At 36.1% G+C, this 23701-nt stretch overlaps 4 protein-coding genes across 4 annotated transcripts; 2 read left to right on the forward strand and 2 right to left on the reverse strand.

Annotated features, from left to right (window-relative positions):
• The first annotated feature begins 2657 nt into the window (after positions 1-2657).
• LOC114741351 (WEB family protein At5g55860-like) lies at positions 2658-7898 on the forward strand. The gene is made up of 4 exons (XM_028929601.1): positions 2658-3115; positions 3222-3288; positions 4158-4382; positions 5863-7898. Exons 3-4 carry the CDS (start codon positions 4206-4208, stop codon positions 7645-7647), a joined length of 1962 nt encoding a protein of 653 aa, XP_028785434.1. The 5' UTR covers positions 2658-3115; positions 3222-3288; positions 4158-4205; the 3' UTR covers positions 7648-7898.
• A 1128-nt stretch (positions 7899-9026) lies between these two features.
• LOC114741353 (50S ribosomal protein L30) lies at positions 9027-11230 on the reverse strand. Its single transcript, XM_028929603.1, has 3 exons — positions 11084-11230; positions 9591-9788; positions 9027-9485 (listed from the first exon to the last, which is right to left on the reverse strand). Exons 2-3 carry the CDS (start codon positions 9780-9782, stop codon positions 9351-9353), a joined length of 327 nt encoding a protein of 108 aa, XP_028785436.1. The 5' UTR covers positions 9783-9788; positions 11084-11230; the 3' UTR covers positions 9027-9350.
• Positions 11231-11457: 227 nt separating this feature from the next.
• LOC114741352 (uncharacterized) lies at positions 11458-14922 on the forward strand. The gene is made up of 5 exons (XM_028929602.1): positions 11458-11913; positions 12880-12965; positions 13061-13366; positions 13486-13569; positions 14318-14922. Exons 1-5 carry the CDS (start codon positions 11506-11508, stop codon positions 14661-14663), a joined length of 1230 nt encoding a protein of 409 aa, XP_028785435.1. The 5' UTR covers positions 11458-11505; the 3' UTR covers positions 14664-14922.
• Positions 14923-16650: 1728 nt separating this feature from the next.
• Positions 16651-21567, reverse strand: LOC114741354 (SEC14 cytosolic factor). The gene is made up of 11 exons (XM_028929604.1): positions 21196-21567; positions 21060-21088; positions 20365-20448; positions 20219-20272; positions 19535-19609; positions 19078-19131; positions 18323-18382; positions 18144-18239; positions 17866-17967; positions 17679-17759; positions 16651-17250 (listed from the first exon to the last, which is right to left on the reverse strand). Exons 1-11 carry the CDS (start codon positions 21248-21250, stop codon positions 16960-16962), a joined length of 981 nt encoding a protein of 326 aa, XP_028785437.1. The 5' UTR covers positions 21251-21567; the 3' UTR covers positions 16651-16959.
• Between the last annotated feature and the right edge of the window lie 2134 nt (positions 21568-23701).

Below are 23701 nucleotides of genomic sequence, written 5' to 3' on the forward strand. Positions count from 1 at the left end.
TATTCTTTTCTTTTTTTGCTACAAATAAATTTTGGTGAGTTGGGTATTAGAAGCTCACCAGGGCCAGGATGTACTTCTAAACTTAGAAAGTATTTATGGAAGTATTTACAAATCGTTTAGTGATAAAGTTGTCGCATCGGTAGTAAATTTTGAATTCACAGCTTTATAAGTTATAAGTTGACTTTTTATCAATTCAACTAGCTCAACCTATCTATTTGAACTATAAGACGAGCTGTTTTGACTTCATTAAGCCTAGGAATTTCATGGGTTGGTTAAATATTTCTGCCAACTAATTTGAGTCAATTTTTGTTAGTAATGATTATGAACTTTTAAAGTAGTTTAAGTTTGGAGTGTACCATATGTTCAACAAGTAATGCTAAAGATGAAAAAAGGGCAAAAAAAAAAAAAAGCCAAAAAATTAGCTGCAAGAATTTTGAAAAACATATACTCCAACTTAAAAGTCAGTGGCTGAACGCAAATCTGCTTCACATTATATATCATATATTTATGTCTGAAATACATAAAGAAAATCGTACGTGAGTATAAATATAATGTTCCTCAATTCCTTTTATAAAAAAAAATACTCATCTAGTTCGTAATATAAGACCTATTTAATTAATTTGACTAGATTAAAAAAGTTAGGCAAGTTAGTTAATTATAAGAACTATGACTTTTTTTTTCTAAAACACCATAATCATCTTTCTTAATATCTTTCCTCCCTCACTTACTTGATTGTGGTTGAGAGAGTATTTATACAGGTAATTTAAGAAAAACTGACTGATAAATATGAAAAATAAATCTTATATTTAAGATCAAAATTAACTTAACAATTAGATTCTATATTAGGGATCAGAGGAGTAGTTTTTAAGTATTACTTGCTTATTTTTATAAGAAGGAAACACTAGGGGATATATCCAATTTTTTTTGGTTATTTTCACATTTTTCTCCTATTTAACTACTTTTTTTTTTTCGGTTTACACCACCCGGTATCCGGCGCACATTGGCAACCGACTACTCCGGGCTCGAGAGTAACGGAGTGCCGTGCTTACCCACGGGGTTGGACCCTCTCCCAATGAGAACGCTTCCCGGAATTGAACACGCGTTCTCATTCTTACGGGGGGCGAGCCCACTTACCAGCTCGACCAACTGCTCGTTGGTTCCTATTTAACTACTTATATCAATGGGTAAACTGTTTAGATGGCAATTTTTCTCTAATATGCTATCCCCTATATATTTTTAATGTGATTTAATGAATTATATCTTATAAAAAAAATGGAGGAAATATACACACACGTATATACTATTTTAAGTATTAATAATTAATAGCTGTCCATTCCAAAACCAATCCATTTGGTGGTCATCAAACAGCTTTTGCTTAAACCCCACCTCATCACTCTCCAATTGAGATAATGATTTATTTCTGCCATGCTATTCTGTGATCCCTTTTCTTCTTGTTCTCCCAACAAACAATCAACACCACTAGGCACGTTTTCTTACTCTCGCACTTAAATTATCAAAGAACCATTCATATTAAAAAAACAACTTATTAAATATTTTTGATAAATGAAGTTAAATACTCGCTCGGGTCTAATACATGAGCTTCACTTTTGAAAAAAAGTTTTGTCCAAAATATAAATTTTATTTTTGAGTTTATCTGAGCTTTTTTTTTTTTTTTTTACATTTAGTTGACTGCATTTAATATTACTTCTCTCTTATTAATATTATCCTCATATATTCTCTTTCATTATTTTTTCATTTATTATCTCTTTCATTTACTTTCTAAATAAATGAGAGTAAATTTGAAAAAAAGGAGGAAAAATAACAAATAAAAACCCCTAATATATGAAATTATGATTTGGGACTTTCAATTTAGAAAATGTCAAATAAAGACATGATCTCATATTGCAAATATGAAATCTTGACAAAATATCTAAAATGCTCCTCAATCAAGTGACAAGTTGACTAAGAGAAATGATAAGTTTACTTTAACAAATGAGAATTTCAGTAGATCAAATCACAACTTGGTTGAGAGACATTTCAGACATTTTACTAAAATTTCATATTTGCAATTTGCGATCATGTGTCTTTATTTGGTATTTTCCGAATTAAGAGTTCCAAATCCTAATTTCACATATTAGGAAGCTTTTATTTGTCATTTTCTCATAAAAGAATACATTTCTTACCTACTTATTATTTTTAACTAATTTTAACAACTAATTTATTAAATATGATTTAGTTATTTAAAGTTTATACATGGAACCGAAGGAGTATATTAGTGGCGTTAAATAATGGAAAGGAACAGCGATATTGTCGTCTTCCTCTCACACACAATTTCGCTTTCCTTTATCTGCTTTTCCTCGTCGCTGTCACCGGTCTGTGTCTTCTTGGACGGTGCTACTGCTGACGTGGCACACTGTCGCTCTTCCGACTTTTTCTCACACTCCTATTGTCTTCCCCTGCTCTACGTACGCTTTTCTCTCTCATCATCCCGGTCCTTCGCATCGTACTTAAGGGCATTTACGGTATTTCAACGACACATTCGAGGACAGTATCGTCCAAAACTCACATCTTCTTATGTCATCAATTGAACAGGACAAAGCTTTTTTTTTTTTTACTCTCTCCGGGAACCTGAGTTGCTGATAGAAAATTTGTCGTCGACAGCTTTCGCATTTTCAAAGTTCAAACTTTAAACTTCACCCATCTCTCTCTCGCACTCTCCCTTTCTCCCTCTTGTTCCCTTCCGTAGGCGTTTCAAGATTTTTACGCCAGAAAATACGTTGTACGATTTAATTCCAAAGATTTTCAAGTATCTTGGTACTTTAAGGTGCTGCTTTCGAGGCCTTGAAAAGAGAATCTTTTTTGTTCTTTTTTTCCCTCGTTCCTCGAAGAATTTTCGAGGGGTTTTCTTGTTCGGTTTCTCGGTTTCGGTCGGTATTTGGAGTTTCGAGGGAAAGTGAAGATCGTTGACGGACGGGCTTTTGGAGTCGCTGGTGATTGGAGAGGGGAAGTGACTGTTCCCGGTGGCTTTCTGATTTTGACGTTCATAGTTTTAGGGTTTATGATCGGGTTGTGTTCTTGAGGTTTTCTTTGGATGTTTGGAATAAGCTATTTTCAGGTCTGTTTATCTTCCGTAGAATTTTTTTTTGGAGCTGAATCTTTTCCACGTTTTGCTTGCTTGCTGATCAGTTTTAGCCTTCCCGTATTACTTCTGTCATTTTCAGGGCGTTTGACGAGCTTGTTTTATGCCCCGACCGATTTCATATGGTATCAGTCTCCATTCTACAATCTGTAAGTATTGGAAAAATTCTGTGGGAAATTGGAAATAAAGTCCGTCTCTTTCGTTATTTCTGGTCTTCTTTGATAGTTTATGCTGAAATGTGCTTGGGAATTGAGATCAAGTGTGGATAGCATCCACGTCCTCTCAGTGAAAACCTTAACCATTGACATTCTTGTTTCCAGCATTAAGTTAAGTTTTACCCATATTCTTTTGGCAAATACCCCTTTTTCAGGAGATTTTAAATTTCTTAGCAAGCATGTATATTACTGTATTTGTGTGGGCAGGTAATTCTTTTAATTGAAGTAGGATGCATGAAAAACCACGTATATATTTTGCAATGGAATTAGCTTTTAAAAGCACACGGATTTATCCCTACACCACCATTGTGTTAACTGAACACTTCTTGGTTGGCACTCAATACCCTGTATACACATTCAGTGCATCAGACACTTGACAGATGACCGGTTGTGATAGTGATGGGTGTATCCAGTTGGGATGGTTTGCATGTGGATTGCTTGACTGGTAAAGCTAGCGTAAGGTCCATATATAATATATATAATGGAACATATAGTGGTTTATGGATAGAAGAAGAGAATCTTTGTAACAGGCTTAGGCTTTTTTCTTGAGCAGGTCATTTACAACATTTACTTCGTAGTTGTATATTTATTCATGGTGATTGCTGCAATGTCAGCCTTCAGCATTTGCTGCTTAGGCAGATAGCTTACGCTTTTTTTTTTTTACCCCTTCAGAAAAAAGGAGAGGGAAGGGTGAGAGAAACAGCATACTAGTAACTGAGTATGGCATCTGAAGTTCTATATGTAGATGGTCATTCTTTGCAATTTCGATTATAATCTATATTTCAATTTCTTTCTTGTAACAGGTCTTTGATTGATTGGTTTCGGAGTTTAATATTCACATAGAACACGCTATGGTAGCAAAAACTCGGCAGAATGGTACTAACTCTCCAAGTCCAAAACCAGAGGTTGGAGAGATTGATACCAGTCCACCTTTTCAGTCTGTTAAGGATGCAGTCAATCTATTCGGTGAAGGATCTTTATCTGGGGAAAAACCTGCAATTAGAAAGGCAAAGGCTTATTCTGCTGAGGTAATATTGGTTTTCCAGTTGTGTGAGTTATAATATAATATATAAATCTGATATGAAATTGTAAAACTATTTCTGAAAATTGCATTTCATTTAATTGTTTCCTGCAATATTTTTAGTGTAAAATTCGGCCTTAAAGTTGCTCTAGAAGTTCTGAATCGAATTTTGTGATCCTAGTCTGTATCGTGATGGAAAATGTTAAATTTTTAACGTGAAAATAATTTGGGAACACAATAAGTTAATAACAATATATCATTTGCGGTTGTTCAAATCATTCACTATTTCGCTGGTCAAATTGGGTCTCTAAATGTAGGGCTAGGTTATTTAAATTTTCTCCCGCCTTTGGGGATATCTGTATTGTAGTCCATTGGGCATGTGATGAATCTTCTCAGATGTTTTCTTCCCTTACATGCTTCATTAAGTTCTCCACATCCTAGAGCTGAATTTAATTCAATTTTCAATATTATGTCCGTAAAAGGGGTGTCGGGAGTAAGTTAGGCTTATATTCATGCTACAAAAAGGGGCTTTTATCTAACAAATTCGGCTCATAAAAATTTATGCCTACCCTGATATTATATTTCTAAGCCAAAACTGCTCTTGTTTAGGTCGGTATACTTTCCAATTGAAAGTATTGCTAGTTTATTAGCATGCCAATTCAATAAGAAGGAATTATATTATTTTCTGATTAGACTTGCGTATCATAAATTACTCCAATGTGTCAAGGGACGCTTGGTCATCTCTGTGTAGCTCAACTTAATATCTAACAGGAAGCATGATGAATTTTAGTTTTAATGGCTACATTGTTTTTAATGATAAATGATTTTATCTGAAGCTATAGTATTTTTTTTTTTTTTTTGAGACTGTGAAAGTGTGCGTGTGTTTCAAAATATCTAAAAATCATTATATTATTTACTATTGAAGCATCTATTCATTGGTCTTCCACTCTTCCTCTCACATTTGTGGTATTTTTTATTCTTATTTGAAATAACAACGATTTTGGTTGCAAGTGGTGTGACTTTGTAATTCGGAACCAGCAGAAAATAGATCCAACAACAGAGGGAAAGGGGGAAGTTTGTAATTATGACTCAATATTCACTCTAAGTTGTCCATTCACTTTGAGAGGGACCTTTGTATAGAACTCAGGAGAAGGAAAGAAATAAATAAAATAAAATAATAGTGAGGGCTGAACGTATATAACATCATTAAAGCGTTAATTCCTAGGATGCTTCATGTATGTGGAGGGATTGGGACTTGTTTGGTATGGTCTGGGGCAGCTTCATCTACTCCAATAAATACTTTGTTGAATTGTTTCCTACATATCTGATACGCAATTACCAGATGGAACTGTGTCCAATGAGAGACCACTAATTTTAAGCATCTAATCATGTTTCTCTTTTGGGTATCCCTTTTATGCTTAGCTGCAAACTTGCTTCACTTTTTCCCCCCTTCTATTTTAATTTGCCAAGTTGGTTGTTTCATGTAGAGAGTTTTGGCCAAGGAGACACAACTTCACTTAGCCCAGAAAGAGCTAAACAAATTAAAGGAGCAGCTGAAGAATGCTGAAACCACTAAAGCTCAAGCCCTAGTGGAGCTTGAAAAGGCTAAAATAACCGTTGATGATCTGACGGAAAAATTAAAGGCTCTAAGTGAATCCAGGGAACTATCCGTAAAGGCGACTGAAGCTGCTAAAAGTCAGGCGCAACAGCTTAAAGAAGAAAAGTATGGTGACCCTGATGGAAATAATGGTGCCTGGAAAGAAGATTTGGAAACTGCAGTTAAGAAGTATGCATCCGTTATCACAGAACTTGATGCTTCTAAGCAGGAACTGAGGAAGATTCGTCAGGAGTGTGATTCATCCTTGGAAGCAAGACTTTCTGCTTTCAAGCTAGCATCAGAGGCTGAAGATTCGATGAAGGCAAACACAGAAAGAGCAGCTGAGCTCTCTAAAGAAATTTCCGCTGTGCAGGAATCAATTGAGCAAATGAAGCTTGCTACTGTGCAAGCACAGCAAGACCAAGCTAGGATATTGGCCGAGAAAGATGTGCTGAGACAGTCGTATAGAGCCACCCTTGAAGATTCACAAAAGAAATTGCTTGCTTTGAAAAAGGAATTCAATCCTGAGCTCATAAAAAATCTTGAGGTGCAGCTGAACGAGACAATGACTGAAATTGGGGCTCTGCAAAAAGAAATGGAAAGTAAGAAGACTTCAGACTTAGATACCGTGAAAAGTGTCACATTGGAGCTTGATGATGCTAAGGGATCATTGCAGAAAGTTGCTGAAGAGGAAATGTCTCTTAGAAGTTTGGTGGAAGCTCTTAAGGTGGAATTGGATAATGTGAAAAGGGAGCATTCTGAATTGAAGGAGAAAGAATCGGAAACTGAATCAGTTGTGGGGAATCTTCACGTCAAACTCCGGAAAAGTAAGTCTGAGCTGGAAGCGTGCATGGCAGAAGAGTCCAAGGTTAGAGGTGCATCTGACGAAATGATCATGACACTGAATCAATTGTCATCTGAAACTGAAAATGCACGGAGGGAAGCTGAAGATATGAAGGCTAAGGCTGAAGAAGTGAAGAAGGAAGCTGAACTCACCAAATTTGCATTAGAAGATGCAGAGAATAAGCTTAGAGTAGCGCTGGAAGAAGCAGAAGCAGCAAAAGCAGCCGAGGCAAGTGCTCTTGATCAGATTAGGGTCTTATCTGAGAGGACTAGTGCAGCGCGTGCATCAACTTCTGAATCTGGTGCTAAAATTACAATTTCAAAGGAGGAGTTTGAATCGTTGAGTCGAAAAGTTGAGGAGTCTGATAAATTAGCAGAAATGAAAGTAGCTGCTGCCATGGCACAGGTTGAAGCTGTGAAGGCCAGTGAACAGGAGGCAATCCAAAGGTTAGAGGCAACTCAGAAGGAGATTGACGATATGAAGGCGGCTGCACAGGAGGCCTTGAAAAAGGCTGAGATGGCTGAAGCTGCAAAGAGAGTCGTGGAGAATGAGCTTCGCAAATGGCGTGAACGGGAGCAGAAGAAAGCGGCAGAAGCTGCATCGCGTATATTGGCTGAAACACAGATTTCATCAGAGTCATCTCCACTCCATTATTCGATTCAAAAGCATGTTCAACCTCCAAAAGCTGTGGAGGTGCGCAAGTTGGAGAAAGAAAAGGTTTCGATTTCAAAGAAGGTACTCTTGCCTAATATATCTGGCATCTTTCACCGGAAAAAGAACCAGGTTGAGGGCGGATCTCCATCTTACCTGCCCGGTGAAAACCCAGTGTGAAATTTGTTACAGTGTGCGGTTCATGAATGTGAGAAGCATATGGCTTGTGTGTAGTTGAGACCAATGTGAACAGATTGTGGTGGTAGTGTTTGAGGAAAAGAATTGTGAAATGTCCATAGTTTTCTGTAAAGGGACCAAGTAGTATTGTTTATATATCGGTATTTTGCTGCTGCTATTGATCTTTCATGCAGGTGGGAGGTCTTTCAATGGACTCTTTGATGATGACTACTAAACTTGTTAAGTTTCAACCACTCTTTGACCTTTACTGCTCCGCTGCGAGACGTAGGGCTGAAGCAACCCCTGGCCACGTGCTTGATGCTTCAACATTTTGCACAAATTTTAGAATGTTGGAACACGTATAGATAATTAGATATAACCACCCCCTCCCAAAAAAAACCCCAAAAAAAATGCTTCAGGAGCAACAGATAATTTTATTTAGATAATATTAATAACTTAATATTTATTTCGTTTTGATGAAGTGGTTAGAGGTGTTGAGATGGAGTACTTCTTGGCAGTATGGGAGGATCCTCCTGAGTAAGTAGTATGATTAATTGCGGATCAAACAGAGTTTGACTGTTGAGGTTGCGTGGAAAAAAGTAGGTGCCAGATTAAGGTGAAGTGGCAATAGAAGTGGTTGGTTGAGTCATTCAAATTGGCTGTTCTCGCTAAGGCAGCATGTGGCTGTGGCCATGTCATTCGATTCTGTTCATGGTAAGTGATAACACATACTCCTCTTTTTTTCTTTTTTTAAATAACAGATGACACATACTTTTCTTGCTGAGAAAAATAACATTTAACAAATCTCTTCAGAAGATTAATTACAATTAAAGATTTTGAAATTTTAGAACAGAGTCATGATACTCAATTGGAATTAAAACATTTGTGCTACTTATTAATACTCTTTTTTTTTAAAAAAATTTTAAGACCCATCTTTCACGTTTTCAGTATTCATTTTAAAACCCAAATATAGTTTTAAAATTAATTTTATGGTATACAAAATAAATATATAGAAAAGTTTGTTTCAATTTGTTAAAAAAATTCTTTTTAGAAGAACTTTTGTCCAATATCAAACACGCTCTTAATGTTTTCAATACTCTTTCATGTTTCCAATGCCGAAAGAAAATCAAATCAGAGTGTTTGAAACAAGCGAGAATTACATGAGGTCCAAACAAGAAAAAAATTAAAAAAAAACCCCAAAGATTGTCATTCTCACTATAAGACTTATTATTATAGGCTATTGAAATTGTTATTAGAACTTTTTGGTAATTATTTTTCTTCTGTGAGATTTGGTTGTAATTTTCCCTTGAAACAAGAAGATGAGCGGCTATTGTAAAATAATTAAAAAAAACTAAATAAATGCTGACAATGGCTGAGGAGAGTTCAAAATAAATACTATTTGTTTTAAAATATATTGCTGAAAGTTTTTACCACCATTTGTTTCAAATCATTTATTCAATGAACAGTTCACAAACTAACAGAATTTGGCTGAAGAGAGTTCTTATCCTTCTTGTTTCTGACCGCAGCTTTCTAACCCTCCAATCAACTCACAGTATTTATCAATATATCAATCATATTCAACAGAGGGATAGAATAAGATGAAGAAAATAACATGGCCTGTCCCATTCTTGCATATACCACTGCTTTACTAACTTGGGTACCGAAATTCATATGAACGCAAAACTTGTGAGGAAAATTGCTATGGCCTAAGCAGATTCAGAAGCAGGAGGACTCGTGGGGTGGCTTATAACCAAAGGCGGGCGCAAAGCCTTATGATTTGCCTCTTTCTGCTTACGAGCTTTATACATCTCTTCTGTTTCTACAACGACCAACCTTTTCACCTATAACAAACCAGAAAGTTCCCGGTAGCATGTTAAGACCAATATAAAATCAGCCACCGAAACAAACATGTGTGTTTGTGTATTATGCACAAAGTTAGTAGGGACCTGTTGGAGCATTCCCCTGATACTGGGATTGTTCTGACGCACAACAGTACGGTTACATTTGCGAAGGCATAAAGCCTCTAAAGTACGCCTGTGGAGTCTCCTGGTGCCTGGAATTCCCCTTACAAGGGTTATATATAGTTTTGGGCTCCAGGCTACCGGAACACATGCTTTGAAAGCTTTAAAAGCATCCATTTTAGCCTACAGGACAACTTGGCAGGGCATTAAATTAGTGAAGCACTAAGAAAGATGAACAATCAAGGCGAGCTACAACAAAACTAGTAGCCGTGCAAAAGCCATATTGAGGCATGTGTTCATTGAACTTGAACTTGCATGAATGACATGAAGTAATTAAAACTGCATTTCTTCCAAAGCCCTAGCATTAGTGCACCTAACTAAAACTGAACTGGGTAAATTATCATTAAAGCATATGTTGGAACTTGGAAATGCAGAAAACCTGAAACTAAAAAATCCTAGAAAATGCACAGGTGAGGCACATTTGTGATGTACATTTGAATTTTGATATGTGAAATAAAAACTCATGACTGAAGACTTATGAATTTAAGTTAATGGAAATATTTTTTCCTTTGGATAGTAATTATAAAAATATGGTTCTCACTAGTAGCTGGTAATTGCCTTAGAACAGTATGAGATTTTATTTAATGCTTAACGTGCTTGCGCACAGAATGGTTTTAGTCATGACCAAGGCTCCCGAATTGTCACTTATAGAACTTAAGCACGCCTAGCACAAACCAACCAAGGAATATGGACTCACTAATCCAACTTCCAGCACATCACTTAATCTACTTATCCCATCGAATTTTGGGGGCATATAAAAAAGATGGTGATGACTACATATGTTATCAGATTAAACTTGCCAAGATAGAGATGCCAGATAAGACTAAAGTGAATCAACTAGCTCACATCGTCTTCCCCCTAACTAATAGGAGCAGGCTAATAGCAGTGTTTCACAAGTATCTATTATTGCACCTTCAAATCGGTTAAGCGTCATCAACTAGCAAAAAGTTAGGAGAATGCTATAATACACAGGAAAATTTGGAGCAATCCCAAAAACATCATTCATTCCATATCTCTTCTCTATATATACAATGAATATTTCAAATTCACAGCACAGACAGATATTGGGAATGAAAATGTAAAACGGATTAAGAGCTAAGAATGAAGACCAGAGAGCAGCGGATTTTAGTTTTACAGCATGAAATTAAGCATAGACAAAACGCATCCTAATTAGGACCACGAGATATGATTATGAAAATCGACTTTGTGGAAGTCCAATAGATAATTCACTTTCTACATATCTTTCTGTTCAGACCGTTTCTGCGGCGATAATGTTCCTCTACGTTCACATTTAACCCTATTTCTCCCTCCCTCCCTCCCTCTGTTAGCCTCAAGCTGTCAACCCAACCCATTATTATTCCCATAATCCCATCAGAAAAATTAGGCAAGGACCAAGCGAGACACAGAGAGGAACTCAACCTGACAACCGTGGCCTTCAGAGGAAGAGGGAACGCAGTCGACGCCGGAGCTACGACGGTGAGACGACGTTGAGACGTTTAGACTTCAGCGTGAGAGTGAGGGATCAGCGAGACAGAGGCTGCGACAGTTGGGGCACACTGGCATAGGGTTGGGGATTGCCTACCACTGATCCAAACGACGTCGTTTGAGTCAAAGGGGTGAGTTTTTTACCTCTTCCAGCCAAAAAAAAAAAGGACAGAGAGAGAGACCGGCTGAACCGGTTCCAGCATTATTCGGGACTGGACATGACATTTCTGTTTTCTTGGCCGTGGCGCTTCGGTTCTGTCATCATTGCTAAAGCACGCTCCGCTTTCACTGGCTCTCACTAGGATACTCTGCGAGAGAGAGAGAGAGCGAGCGAGAGAGAAAAGTCGTTGTTTTGATGGTGATGATGATGGGCAGCAACAACAGAGACAGAGAAGAGGCTCTCACATTCATCACCAACCCATCTTCTTCTTCTTCTCCAATCACCGTCTCTGACCAGCTCGACTGGTACCTCACGGACCCCACTTCCCTCATCGGAAGTGCCTCTGGAAGTTTCCAGAGCGACAGTCTTCTTGGCCTCGGTGAACCCGGAAGCACCAACTTGGACCTAGAGTTCGGCTTCTCCCGACCAGATTTCAGGCAGAGCCCGCTCGCCGGGACCGTCGAGTTCTATCAACGGCATGTCTTTCTTTGTTACAAGAACCCGCGGTTTTGGCCTCCAAGAATTGAGGCTTCCGAGTTTGATCGCTTGCCTAGGCTTCTTTATGCCGCCGTCATGGCCAGGAAGAGCGATATGAAGAAGGAGGTAGTGCTGCATTCTAATTTATTTAATTTCATTCCTGAAATGTTTCGAGTGCTGTTGTTGGTCTTTCGTTCTTCTGTGCTACTGAGTTGGTTTTTAAGTGAAATTGGTGTAATGGATATTGGATTCTGTTGCATACTGCTTCTGAGCGTTTTCTTTCGACCAACGTGTGAGTCGCTTTTACAATGTATGCAAGTTCCAGGACGGATCGTGAAAGCAGTTGATTTTCTTGGACTGATACCTTGTTTTTTTTTTTTAAACAAATTTGCTAAGAGGGTTCTTGCTTTGCATTTAATTTATGGCTTATTCGAGGAGAACTTACCAAGGCAAGGATTCTTTATTTCCTTTATCATATTGGAAACTGACACTAACGTATATGAGTTGAGGTTCTTGCGTTGTTCTTGAATCAAGCAAAAACATTTGTCATTACCGATATTAATCTATCTTGCTGCCTAGCTTGTTTTATTTGTCAGGTCAATCTTATTTAGTTATGTGTAGTTCAAGCATAGCTTTAACCTTGTACATTTTTCTACACTCTTTAATGTATGCAGTTATAGATAAACAGCAACATACAAAGGGCCAGATGTCTTCAGTAGTCCAAGAGTTGCATGACCATTGTCCATTTTCCATTTACATTTGTTTCAATTTACAAGAAACATCATATCGTTAGTAAATTTGATTCTGGGTCTATTACTCTAGGATGGATTAATTGTCATCTGCAACATTGTTGTAAAGCAGGAGGAGTTATCTCTTACATTACAGATTTACCTGGAGTGTCGGCTGTCTTTGAAAATGAATGAATAACTTTACATTGATTGGTGTGACGCTTTCTTAAGTCAGTTAAATTATTAACTGCATGCCTTTTTTGATATTGTGAAGCTGTTGTTTTCTTTTTGTTTTGTATTTTATTTTAGCCTTTTATGATTATGTTGGCTGTGTCTGATTGTCTTCAACTTCTCCTTTTGGTAGACCCGTTTAACAATATGCGAGGGACATGACGGGACTGAAACATCAAATGGAGATGTATTAATCTTTCCAGACATGATCAGATACAGGTTAGTACAAGTTCAGTTTTCCAACTTTGGATTTTGAATAGTCTTCATGTTTTTGCCCTGATTCATAACCAACAACATTGTTAGTGAAATTGCAGGAGATTGACTCATTTTGATGTTGAAACATTTGTTGAAGAAGTGCTTGTAAAGGATGGAGAATGGCTTCCTGGATCTCCTGAACCGTTAAAAGGTTCACACATTTTTGTGTGTTCACATGGTTCCCGTGATCGTAGATGTGGTGTTTGCGGACCTGTCTTGGTAAATAAATTTAGGGAAGAGACTGAATTACTTGGTCTTCAAGGTAAAGTGTTTGTTAGCCCATGCTCACACATTGGGGGGGATGAGTACGCAGGAAATGTCATTATATTTGGATCAAGCATCAATGGAGATGTCATGGGGCACTGGTAAGGAGGGGTGGCCTGGTCATTAGCTTCCTTTTGGTGACTGAATTTTCCGTTTTCTTTTTTTGGAATATATACCTAATAGTGACTTGATTAGTATTCATTTCAATTTATATACATAGGTATGGGTATGTTACTCCCGATGATGTGCCTGTTTTGCTTCAACAGCATATTATAAAAGGGGAGATTTGGGACTCACTGTGGAGGTAAATATATTATAATGCTTCTATGGTAAAGTGTGTGTGTGTATATATATATATATTATAACGCTTCTTTTCATAATTTTAATTTGACAGTTCTGCTTCTGCTCAAGTTGTATCATTTATAAGACAATAGCCGACCTGGGGTGTGCTGGTTTGTCAGGGTTTAGAAATTCATTCCTTGTGAAGGTTGTAGAAGTAGTTCAAGTAGGCTAAGCAAGGGGATGATCCCAGCTGAAGTGGAAGCCATGCTCCTAATGCATGTTGTAGTTTGATAGGCAAAGTCTCTAAGAAAAGCTTGGGAAGGTTAATAGAAAAGTGTATTGATCAACACAAGTTTCTAAGTAAATGGCAGAGTTAAAAAATTCTGACACCTTTCATCTAAAAAGGAAAATAAATCTATTCACCAAAAAAATAAAAAAAAGGAAAACAATTCTTTCACAGCCAGATCATGTTGAAAAGCATAAAGTGTATTCTCTCAATCAATGCCCCAGAAAGACGTCTCAAGCAGTACTTCTAATGTGAAGATTTATTCCGCCCTCAGTAGTATTGCTTTCTTCTTATTATAATGGCAAAAAAAATCCTTGTTTCACCCATAACTTATCAAGGACACCTCCTGCTGCTTACTCTTCTTGAGGAGGGAGATAATTTTGATCTTTCAGATTTATACACTCTCTTTCTGCTCAAAATCATCCAATTATTGGCTCTGGTAAAGATTTTTTGTATTTGATGCAACTTTGTATATTGCCATCAGGGGTCAGATGGGTACACAAAAATCTGATGCAAAATCTCAGGGCAACTCTGTGAGCTGCTGCCAGCAAAACGAGAACTTCTCTTCCTGCCGGGACAGTGAGGAAAAGATTAGTACTTCTGGTGCCATGGAGGCGGAAGCAAAACTTTCAGCTGACAATAATTGCAGCAGCGGCAGCATCAAGAGACTGGTTTCTCGAATAAATGGTGGCAGAGGAGCGTCACGGCGAAAATCCATGCCAATGTGGCTTGATGGCTGGGAGCCAGAAGATACCTATGCTGCTCTTGCTGTTGTCTTTGCCGCTGTGTCTGTAGCAATTGCCTATAGCTGCTACAAACAGCTGAAATAGGAAGGAACAACTGATTTGCTGTGTTTTTTAGCATGGTGTGTCAGATAATTTCTATTGTCTCTGTACATTGTAGTCTAATGCTAGTGCAGTGCTTGTGTATATCCGTTATACTCAGAATGATCACCCTTTCCTTTTCGGGGCAATTTTTTCCGGGAAAATCTGAACGATGAAGATAAGAACATTAATAGAGTTTGGGTGGAACTAATCTGTAATGTCTCTCATTTTTAGTATCAAAGTCTATAGCTTTGGTTTTCCCAGAACCTGTCAACTTGTCCTAGAGTTCGCATGTTGGCAACGTTATTTCCAGAACGCTACACTATTAAGGATCCTTGCCATTAATGTTGAGATATGTTTCGCCAGAACAGAATCATGTTGGTTGGATTAATTGTTAAGAGATAGACGCGTTTGTGGTAAGCTGTACTTACGATTAGTTGGTAATTGTTCTATCGAATCTTACGGATGGTCCGTGCCGCTTACAAAGCCATGTCATATCAGTTGGTGTTTGCCAATTCGGCCTGTTAGATCTTTTCTCGTTAAATTTTATTGGACAAAGCCATGTCATATCAGTTGGTGTTTTGTGGTTCAAGATGTCCGCATCAAATACGTTTGCAAAACACACACACACACATGTATATATTAGATCGTTTGCAGTTTGCACGTCTAATTTTTGATTCCATTATATTTAATACTTTATAATGGAATTTGTTATGATAAAAAAATCTATTTCTCTAAATAAAAAATTCAAAATTTCTCTTAATTATTTATAATTTGAAAATATGTGCCATGCATTCCAAATTGTGCTGAAACTCTCTTATTTATTAAATTTTTTTATCACAAGGGCTCAAACTCAAAAGTCCTTGCATTGAAACGGTCATAAAAACCTTCTATTAATAAGTTTAATACCGATAATCATCCAGACATATATCTTCTTCAATCAATTGAAATATTTACAGAAACATTAAAAAATATAAATATTCTAAACGCCATTGATTTGTTTCTTTCTTGAATTCTGCAGCGTCAACAACTCTCTCTCTCTCTCTCTCTCTCTCTCTCAGAGAATGAATAAACAACATTAAAAACGTGATATCATGAATGCTGATTCATTCTGTACTTCACGACCTGTCGTTTTTGTCTTCACGCCCTTAAGTGGCCCGTGACTTCATCAATCACAAGTTCCCAACAAATATATATAATATGTGCACCGACAATTTTGACTTCTTGCAGTTAATTAAGCTAAGCAACCACGCTGGAGCTTTTGAATTACTGAATTGGGATTATAGTATAATACAAAGAGATAAAGATACTGCGAACTATGAGGTCAATTTTTAATGAACTTTTTCTGTTATCTCCCACAATAATATAATATTAGTTTTAATTTTACCCATGAACCTTTCAAAATTTCAACTATTTACGGTTCCCCCCCAGCTTTCGTGTTGAACATAATCCAAAACATAAACATTATCTCAACAAATGATTGCTTCCCCATTTATTATTACCCTCTTAACTCATTTAAATAAATTAAAAATATTAATTAAGTTAGCTATTTGTTATAAATATGAGCTGATTTTCTTAAAATATTATTTTTCATTCTGACTACTCTTAGCGGAAAACTCCTTAACATGTGTAATAAATAGGAACACTTTAAAGAATAAATTGTAATTTTGGGAGACAAAATATATTAAAATATTATATTTAGGACTAAATTAAATTCCTAACTAATTTTTATATTAAAAATCAGAGGTGGTATAATATTATTATTCAATTTGTAAACTTAAACATCGGATTATTGTTGGGTTGATAATTCGAGGGCAAATCTGGCAAACAGGGAATGCTCCCTGTTTCAGGCCTCTTGAAAAGTAGGGATCTGGATTGGATCAACTTTGTGGGACGCTTGGTCCGAAAGAGTTCAATAGTATAATAGAATTATGGAATGGGGCAGGTAACGCGTAAGGTCCAAACTCCAAGCTCCAAACATGGAACGTTACAGTTGAAACAAAATACTCCAGGAAATCTTTATTGAGATACTAATTGACTCATAAGGTTTATTAAGGCAAAATCAGAAAAAGTAAAATTAGCCACATATATAGTCATGCATCGAGCTGATGCGAGCATTTCAGTATTACGTCCGACAAGTTCGTATATATAACTTCTTCTTCTTCTTCTTTTTCTTTTGGGAAAAAAATAGCGTAGCACCCTTTATCAAAAAGGGTCATAAAGTGTTTAATTGTAAGCGTCTTGAGGTCTGAAATAGTACAGAAAAGTGTTGCCAGTAAGTATTCTCAGGGTTTCAATGGCTTCAGTTGCTATTAACTACGATTCCCAACCTGTGGAACTGTGTTTCAATGGTTCTGGCAATTCTGGCATCATCTGGGTCTGGCTCTGGTAAGTCTACATGGAAAGATCCCTGTCTCGTTGGAACCACGGACTCCCTAGCTGTAGCTCGCTGCTTGATAAAATTGTAGAGTTCTTGATGGAAGGCGTGATCAAAGGAGAAGCAATTTTCAGAAGTTCCTGCAGCATTGTTATGTCGAGATGACTTTGAACTCTCCTTTCTGCAGAAGTGTGGGAGAGATGCAAAGTCCATGACCTGCTTTCAAGTTCGAAAATGGTTTAGTATGCCGATTTTCTTGCAGTTAGAACTCAATCAATCTATAAGGAAAAAAAGACAGGACAATGATAACGGAGCTTTTATTTCTTCTTTGACAAAAACGGTACAAATAATGGGAAATATAAAAGGAAGCCAAACCAATCTAAACTCCACAGTTTGTTTGGACGGTGTGTGATGGGGGAGGGAAAATCAGAGAAGAGACTGGAGAACTCATCTTAATTCACCCCACTCAATTTACTTTTTAGTTTTTACCATCTGCCCATCCAATCCATCCTCCCAAACAAAAGCCCCAAGTGGCTTGATAATGAAACTTCCAATTTCTCAGGATCAATTTCATATGAACAATGAAAGATAAAAGATAGACAATAATATTATATCTCAGGGAGGTAATTGCAGATATCTTCTACCTTGAGTAACTCATCTCTCCCACAACCTTGCAGCACCTGGATCTTCTTCCTTGTTCTTTCTTGCAAAAGAGGCTTTACAACCTGCCAATTGTTCATGAAATAATAATGTTGTTGTTGTTAATCCTTGGGCTTTATATGGTATAAAGAAAGGAGCAGTCCAAACTCTTGAACCATATGAAGCACAAACCTTCCAACATGCAGAGAATACATATGGCGTGTTAACTATATAGTACGTGTCTGTCTTTTCTGGGTAGTTCAAGTCATCTATGGTAGATATTGCTGTCAGAAGCTGCAGATGTTCAAGCAGAAAGTGTTATCCAGGAAGACATTAATAAGATGGAAGTGAGAAACCTTCACTTAACATCAATGAAGACAAACTCCAAACAAGGGACTTTCACATGATGAAAGGAATCAACAAAAAGATGGAAAAGAAAAATGATACAAGCTTCAGAGTTCTAGTCATACCCTCAATTGGTTCAATGCTGATATCTTTAAACCAGTCATATCAAAGACTTTCACACAGGTGCCAATGAATCGGCCATGCTTCTTTGTAGCTGTTGGCTAAGACAAAGAAGTCAAATAAGCAAGCAATGAACCAAAGAATTGGTGTCAGCAGTTTAATTAAAATTATTGTAGATGCTTACCAATATCACTCGATCTCTGTACTCGTTCATTTGGATGTGCGACTGTACATAGTAATGCTCCTGAATGTTCAATATCAAATAGGTTAAAAATAGGTCCAGGCTCCAGATGCCATGTGAATACTAAATACTGCGGCATCATTATTGAGGTATGCGATTTTTTGTCTCTGTAGAAGCTTTCTTACGTGAAAAATTACACCAAGAAGTTATAAAATAAAAACTCAGAAAATAAGAAAGAACAGTAGGTCAATTAATCTGGAAAAAAATGTTGATATTGTGGTTTAAAAACTAGCTCTGACCAAACCCTCAGCCTAGTCAAATATGAGCACACGGAAGAGAAGTTGAAAATCAGTGCACAATCAAGCCAATACAATCTTCTTTCTTTATCTTTCCAAATTTTCAATCATGTCCAGTTTTCTATATAACATCTAGTTAACACTAATTATACTCTTGAGAAAGCGATGTGCTATATCTCTACCCTTCACTGTCGGAGCATAAGCATCACATGTCCAAAATAAAACTAAAAAGTGGCATGCTGCATCATGAGCATGATCTCCCAACCTTTTCCCTCACATATGCTGCAAAATGAGATAGGAAATATATTCTAACTCAATATTAGATTGTGATTCACAAACAATGCAATTTCTTTAAGATGTGCAGATAATCCCATTGTTTCTACAGATTCTTATTGTCCGATGAGCCAGTTTTCCTTTTTAATTATCTGGCACCATTTATGCATCAAGGAATGTGATCCTTACTGGTGCTTTGTCATATGCGCTGAGCCCAACACCAACAGCAATGACAGGTAAACCCTGGCATCATCAAATGGAAAAGGAAATAAATTAACAATCATATATTAATTAGAAGCACAGTGGATTTTCTACATGGATGTTGTGTGGCCTGTTTATCAACATAATTCACACCAGGAAAAGCAGGGAAAATCCATGGGAGAGGAAGAATATTAAAAAACTATTACAGAAAGCCGGGTCAAATCACGCATGTTCATAAATAAACAATCATATATTTAACTAGAAGCATAGCAGGTTAAATCAGTTATGCTTATTTACATAACTTATACGGCGAAGAGCAGGGAAGATCCATGAGGGAGGAAGAATAAAAACATTTATTCCAGAAAGCACTCGACTTAGCCATGCTTGGTCCTGTTGGTATTGCACAAATTGAGCTAATATGAGATCTATCTAAAAACAGGAATACCTCTCTTGTGTAACCAGGCATTCCTATGAGTTGAGAATCTCGCACAGCTCTATACAAGTCAGCGGGGATTGGTCTCTGTTAAAACAAAAACATAAAGGCCAATAATTTACAACATTAAATCAAAGATGTTCACGAATTATAAGAAATATAAAAATTATGCTACTATGATGTATATATTAAAGTTTATAAGGATGTTACATGACAAGAGAAAACCCATTCCTGTCATAATTACCTATTAATGAGATTTTCTTCCCTTCTCTAATCAAAATCAACTCAGACACGCTGTTATTGATTCTACAAAATCAATCATGTTTATTATGTTTTGGCTGAGAAAATCTAATCACTTAAGGTAGTCTACATGGATCATCCTTCATTAAATATAAATTAGCACACATCCCAGAATAACAAATCATAAGTACCCCATCTTCAAGTTGTTGTCTTAATTATTCACCTATATTTGTCTTATGGCCCACTAGAAGAATATATATGAGTAAATCCAACAGATCTGGGATATGAAAAGTTTTTGAGACATGTAAACTTCCATTATTCCACAAATCTCAGATGCAAGCTTTTCTAGTACAAAATGAGATATTAAAAATCGACAAACTTGAGCACAGAAATTTCAGGAATGGATAACCAGAAAAGAAAATACAAACTCATGAATCGCATGATGAAGGAACTCACCGTTAAGACATTATCAATCTCATTTTCCACTCTCCATTTTAAGCAATCAACCAACTGCAAAATTTTAAAAAATCAGCCGTTTCTAATAGGAACAGAATTCCTACCACCAAAAAAAAAAAAAACATACTAAGCATAACAGATCTAACCATTTTATGGGCTTTGGCAACATTCCAGTCCCTTGCTTTGAGAAACTGTATAAATGATTCACCTGGATAGCCCTGGTGCATATTCTGAAATAAAAAGACCAAACTCTTAAGAGTAAAAGAAATATTCACAATAGCAGTAAAAAGATTGCAAGAATAAATTATCCAGTCTCACTTGTTCATACTAATTCCACAATTTTGATGGGCTAATAGTTAGCTAAAACGCATAACAAACAACTTGAACTATTTCCCTTCCTTCTATATTTTGATATTATATCACTCCACCATTTCCACTCCTTCCATTTTCACCTATACCAAGCAGAGCCTTAATTTGGTACAACAATACCCATATTCCTGAAAATTGTTGGTAAAATATAAATCTATTTTGTAATTTAGTTCAAGTATAATGAGTTTAGAACTATTGCTCATCAGTTATATGAGCAAAGGGGAAAACATCCTTCTACAACCAAAATATGACTGCTTTATCTTGCTGAAGAATTCTTAACAACTCCGAAGTACCAGTTATCCAGATCAAATTGTTAGAATAGTCAAAACAAGGAATCGTAATTTGACTACTGTCATGAGATGAACAAGATACAGATCATTAGGGATAACTTCTATCGATTCATTTCCCAATCTCCCGAAGCATTCTCACAGAAGAGATCAAGCTGCAACATAAAAAGTACGAAAAACCAAACCTGAAACGTGTTCTTCAGCTGCTCATCCACTGTAACAGTATACAAAACAACAAGAAAAACCAAGACGAAGAAATTAGTTGGTAATCAGCGGAGATCACATATGGCGGCATAACACAAGATGGGTCATTTTGCCAACCGTTTTCCATCAGAGATTGCATCTGCCTGATAGCCTCCTGATTACCAATACCCATCTTGTTATTCAGCTCAGATAGCTATAGAACAAAAATCTCCGAAGCTAACAAGCTAAAAAAATCAGCAACTTGAGTTCCAATTATTCGAATTGCTGATCCCTTAATCTCCCTAAAGAGAGAAAGTGATACTGATTAGCAACAAGTTTACATGGAATTTAAACTCAGTGATCCAGCAGTACAAGGTGGGAGACAGAAGAAAAGGAGCGAAGAAGAAGGTGGGATGCAGATTCTGGCTTTGTTTTGTCCACCACCTCCCCTCTTGAAAAGCAAAGCATGGAGGTATGTATTCTTTTGGCCTTAATTTAATGCAGCTTCCAATGAATTTCTGTGACGGAGGGAATCTGTTAAAAAGAATAGTATACGGCAAAAGGAAATATGTGATAATGTGAGGAGGAAGAAAAAGTTGTTTTCTTTTTTCTTTTTTCTTTTTTGGGGAAAATTTGCTCTATCAGTGGGTCAACTCAGAATTTTGACGATTTCACTAGAGAAAGCATTCACCTTTATTTTATTTTTTTCATTTTATAAAATTAAATGACCACACACAAATATGTTAATATCATATTCTAATTATCAGGATAACTTGCCTTGCCTTTGAATTGCCTAGTGAGACGATTGACTTGGTGAATTAGTCTCTTAGGAATTGAATTATATATTTTTTAACATGAAATAACATCGTTTTGGGTTAAAAAAATAGTAATTCATTGTATTTATATGTTCATTACTCTATTTTATTAGATTATTGTAGTTTAATATCCAATTTATTTATATTTTAATAAAAGCATATTATTTTAATTATGATTGTGTTAACTTTGTTTCAATCACAAGAACTATTTTTTTTGCCTACCCCAAGCACTATTGCCTTAACCAATTTAACGATGGATAACACAAGGCATATTTTTGTAAGATATACGCACAATTTTAGATTTGAATTGTAAATTTAAATTATTTACGTGCTTTTCAATATAAAATAAACCATTCCCATTGAAATGACGGGGGGAATATGTACTAATCACCCAATTAATTATATTTTTAAAAATATTTTATGGTTAGATGGGGTCAGTGGTGGGTGTTTTGCCAATAATAATTGAGAGTGATTTGGCATTAGATTCTAGTAGGGGTGTGCATGAGGCCCGCATGTCCAATAAGCCCTGCCCAGCCCGTCCTTGCCCTGCTTAAAATGGTTAGGGCTTTTACTGGGCAGGGTCGGGCAGCGGGCTGCAAAACGCAGCCCGCTCATCTTTCGGGCTGAGCATCGGGCAAGGGGTTTGCTCTGCCCAGCCCTACCCATGTGCAGCCCTAGATTCTAACGCAAGAATAATATATGTGACGCTCCATGTGTGATGATATACTACATTTTGTAATAATTTAATAATATTTTGACTAGATACTATTTTTAAATTAAAATATTGTATAATGAGGCATAAAAATTAATTTATTAAACATAAAGTAAACTGGAAAAACATATAGCTATGGTATCATCATATTAAGATTTGAATATAACTTTTTTAACAAAAACTAAAGTCAATGCGAAGTTGGAAAACAGCTATGATCAATATTTGATTTTCAACATGTTTATATAATCTAGATTTGTCAAATATTCCCTTAACTTTTCCTAAATTAACGGTTTCATCAATTGTTTAAGTTGTGAGATTTTTTTTTCCTTTTTTCTTTTATTGCCAAGGGAGATTTCAGGGTAAGAATATTTTGCGTAAAATTACTTTCAAAAAATAAAAATAAAAATCTTATATTTCAATATTTTATTTTGAGTCTTTTCTAACTCCTTTCGAGTAATTTTTAAACTTTAAATTTCTTATATAAATATTTTAATCTTTATATATGTATTTTTTTTAATAAAAAACGTATTGGCGTCTCGTTATGACAATTAATTAGATAGGTCATGGGTTGTTAAAAAAAAAAAGCTCTTTCTTTGCATAAATTTAATATTTTCTCGCGCCATGAGTAACTATTATTACTACCAAGCAAAAATTAATATTTTAAAAATCAGAAGCAAACTATTTTGGAATAAATAACTCTAACTACCGAAAAAGTTGATAAATAACCAAACTCGTGTTAACAAGAAGTTTAGGTATTACATAATTATTATATTACTGATAAAGCATCCAATATCTATATTTAATTTAAATATAGAAATTCATCTTATTTTAATTTCGCCTCGAGTCGGTCCAATATGTTAGTTCAATTCACCATGCAGGTCGTTCAATTATGTCATATTCAATTCACCAATTTAATTATCAATTAGATTGCCTATAAAATTTAAACACTCCTCCGGTCGATCTAATTTAAAAGTTAATGTTGATCCTATATATAAAGCCTATTTTATATGTTTATCAATTTTTTAAAAATTAATCCTATTGATATTCCCTCAATAATAATTAAATAGGAAACGGAGAGAGGAAATTAAGAAAGATGATTATAGTATTTTAGAGAGAA

This window comes from Neltuma alba, unplaced genomic scaffold (genome assembly GCF_004799145.2).
Source record: "Neltuma alba isolate B1F8T4 unplaced genomic scaffold, ASM479914v2 tig00003359_pilon, whole genome shotgun sequence".
NCBI classification, from domain to species: domain Eukaryota; kingdom Viridiplantae; phylum Streptophyta; class Magnoliopsida; order Fabales; family Fabaceae; genus Neltuma; species Neltuma alba.

What these genes read in the sequence shown, in the direction of transcription:
- LOC114741351 (XM_028929601.1), top strand. Translation starts at nt 4,206, where the DNA reads ATGGTAGCAAAAACTCGGCAGAATGGTACTAACTCTCCAAGTCCAAAA. An exon ending in CAAAGGCTTATTCTGCTGAG is followed by an intron (nt 4,383 to 5,862) that starts GTAATATTGGTT and finishes TGTTTCATGTAG; the next exon opens with AGAGTTTTGGCCAAGGAGAC.
- LOC114741353 (XM_028929603.1), bottom strand. Translation starts at nt 9,782, where the DNA reads ATGGATGCTTTTAAAGCTTTCAAAGCATGTGTTCCGGTAGCCTGGAGC. An exon ending in TCAGGGGAATGCTCCAACAG is followed by an intron (nt 9,486 to 9,590) that starts GTCCCTACTAAC and finishes GGTTTGTTATAG; the next exon opens with GTGAAAAGGTTGGTCGTTGT.
- LOC114741352 (XM_028929602.1), top strand. Translation starts at nt 11,506, where the DNA reads ATGGTGATGATGATGGGCAGCAACAACAGAGACAGAGAAGAGGCTCTC. An exon ending in GGAGATGTCATGGGGCACTG is followed by an intron (nt 13,367 to 13,485) that starts GTAAGGAGGGGT and finishes TTATATACATAG; the next exon opens with GTATGGGTATGTTACTCCCG. An exon ending in ATTTGGGACTCACTGTGGAG is followed by an intron (nt 13,570 to 14,317) that starts GTAAATATATTA and finishes TATTGCCATCAG; the next exon opens with GGGTCAGATGGGTACACAAA.
- LOC114741354 (XM_028929604.1), bottom strand. Translation starts at nt 21,250, where the DNA reads ATGGGTATTGGTAATCAGGAGGCTATCAGGCAGATGCAATCTCTGATG. An exon ending in TTGCCAAAGCCCATAAAATG is followed by an intron (nt 20,273 to 20,364) that starts GTTAGATCTGTT and finishes AAAATTTTGCAG; the next exon opens with TTGGTTGATTGCTTAAAATG. An exon ending in AGATTGATAATGTCTTAACG is followed by an intron (nt 19,610 to 20,218) that starts GTGAGTTCCTTC and finishes TTGTTTTAACAG; the next exon opens with AGACCAATCCCCGCTGACTT.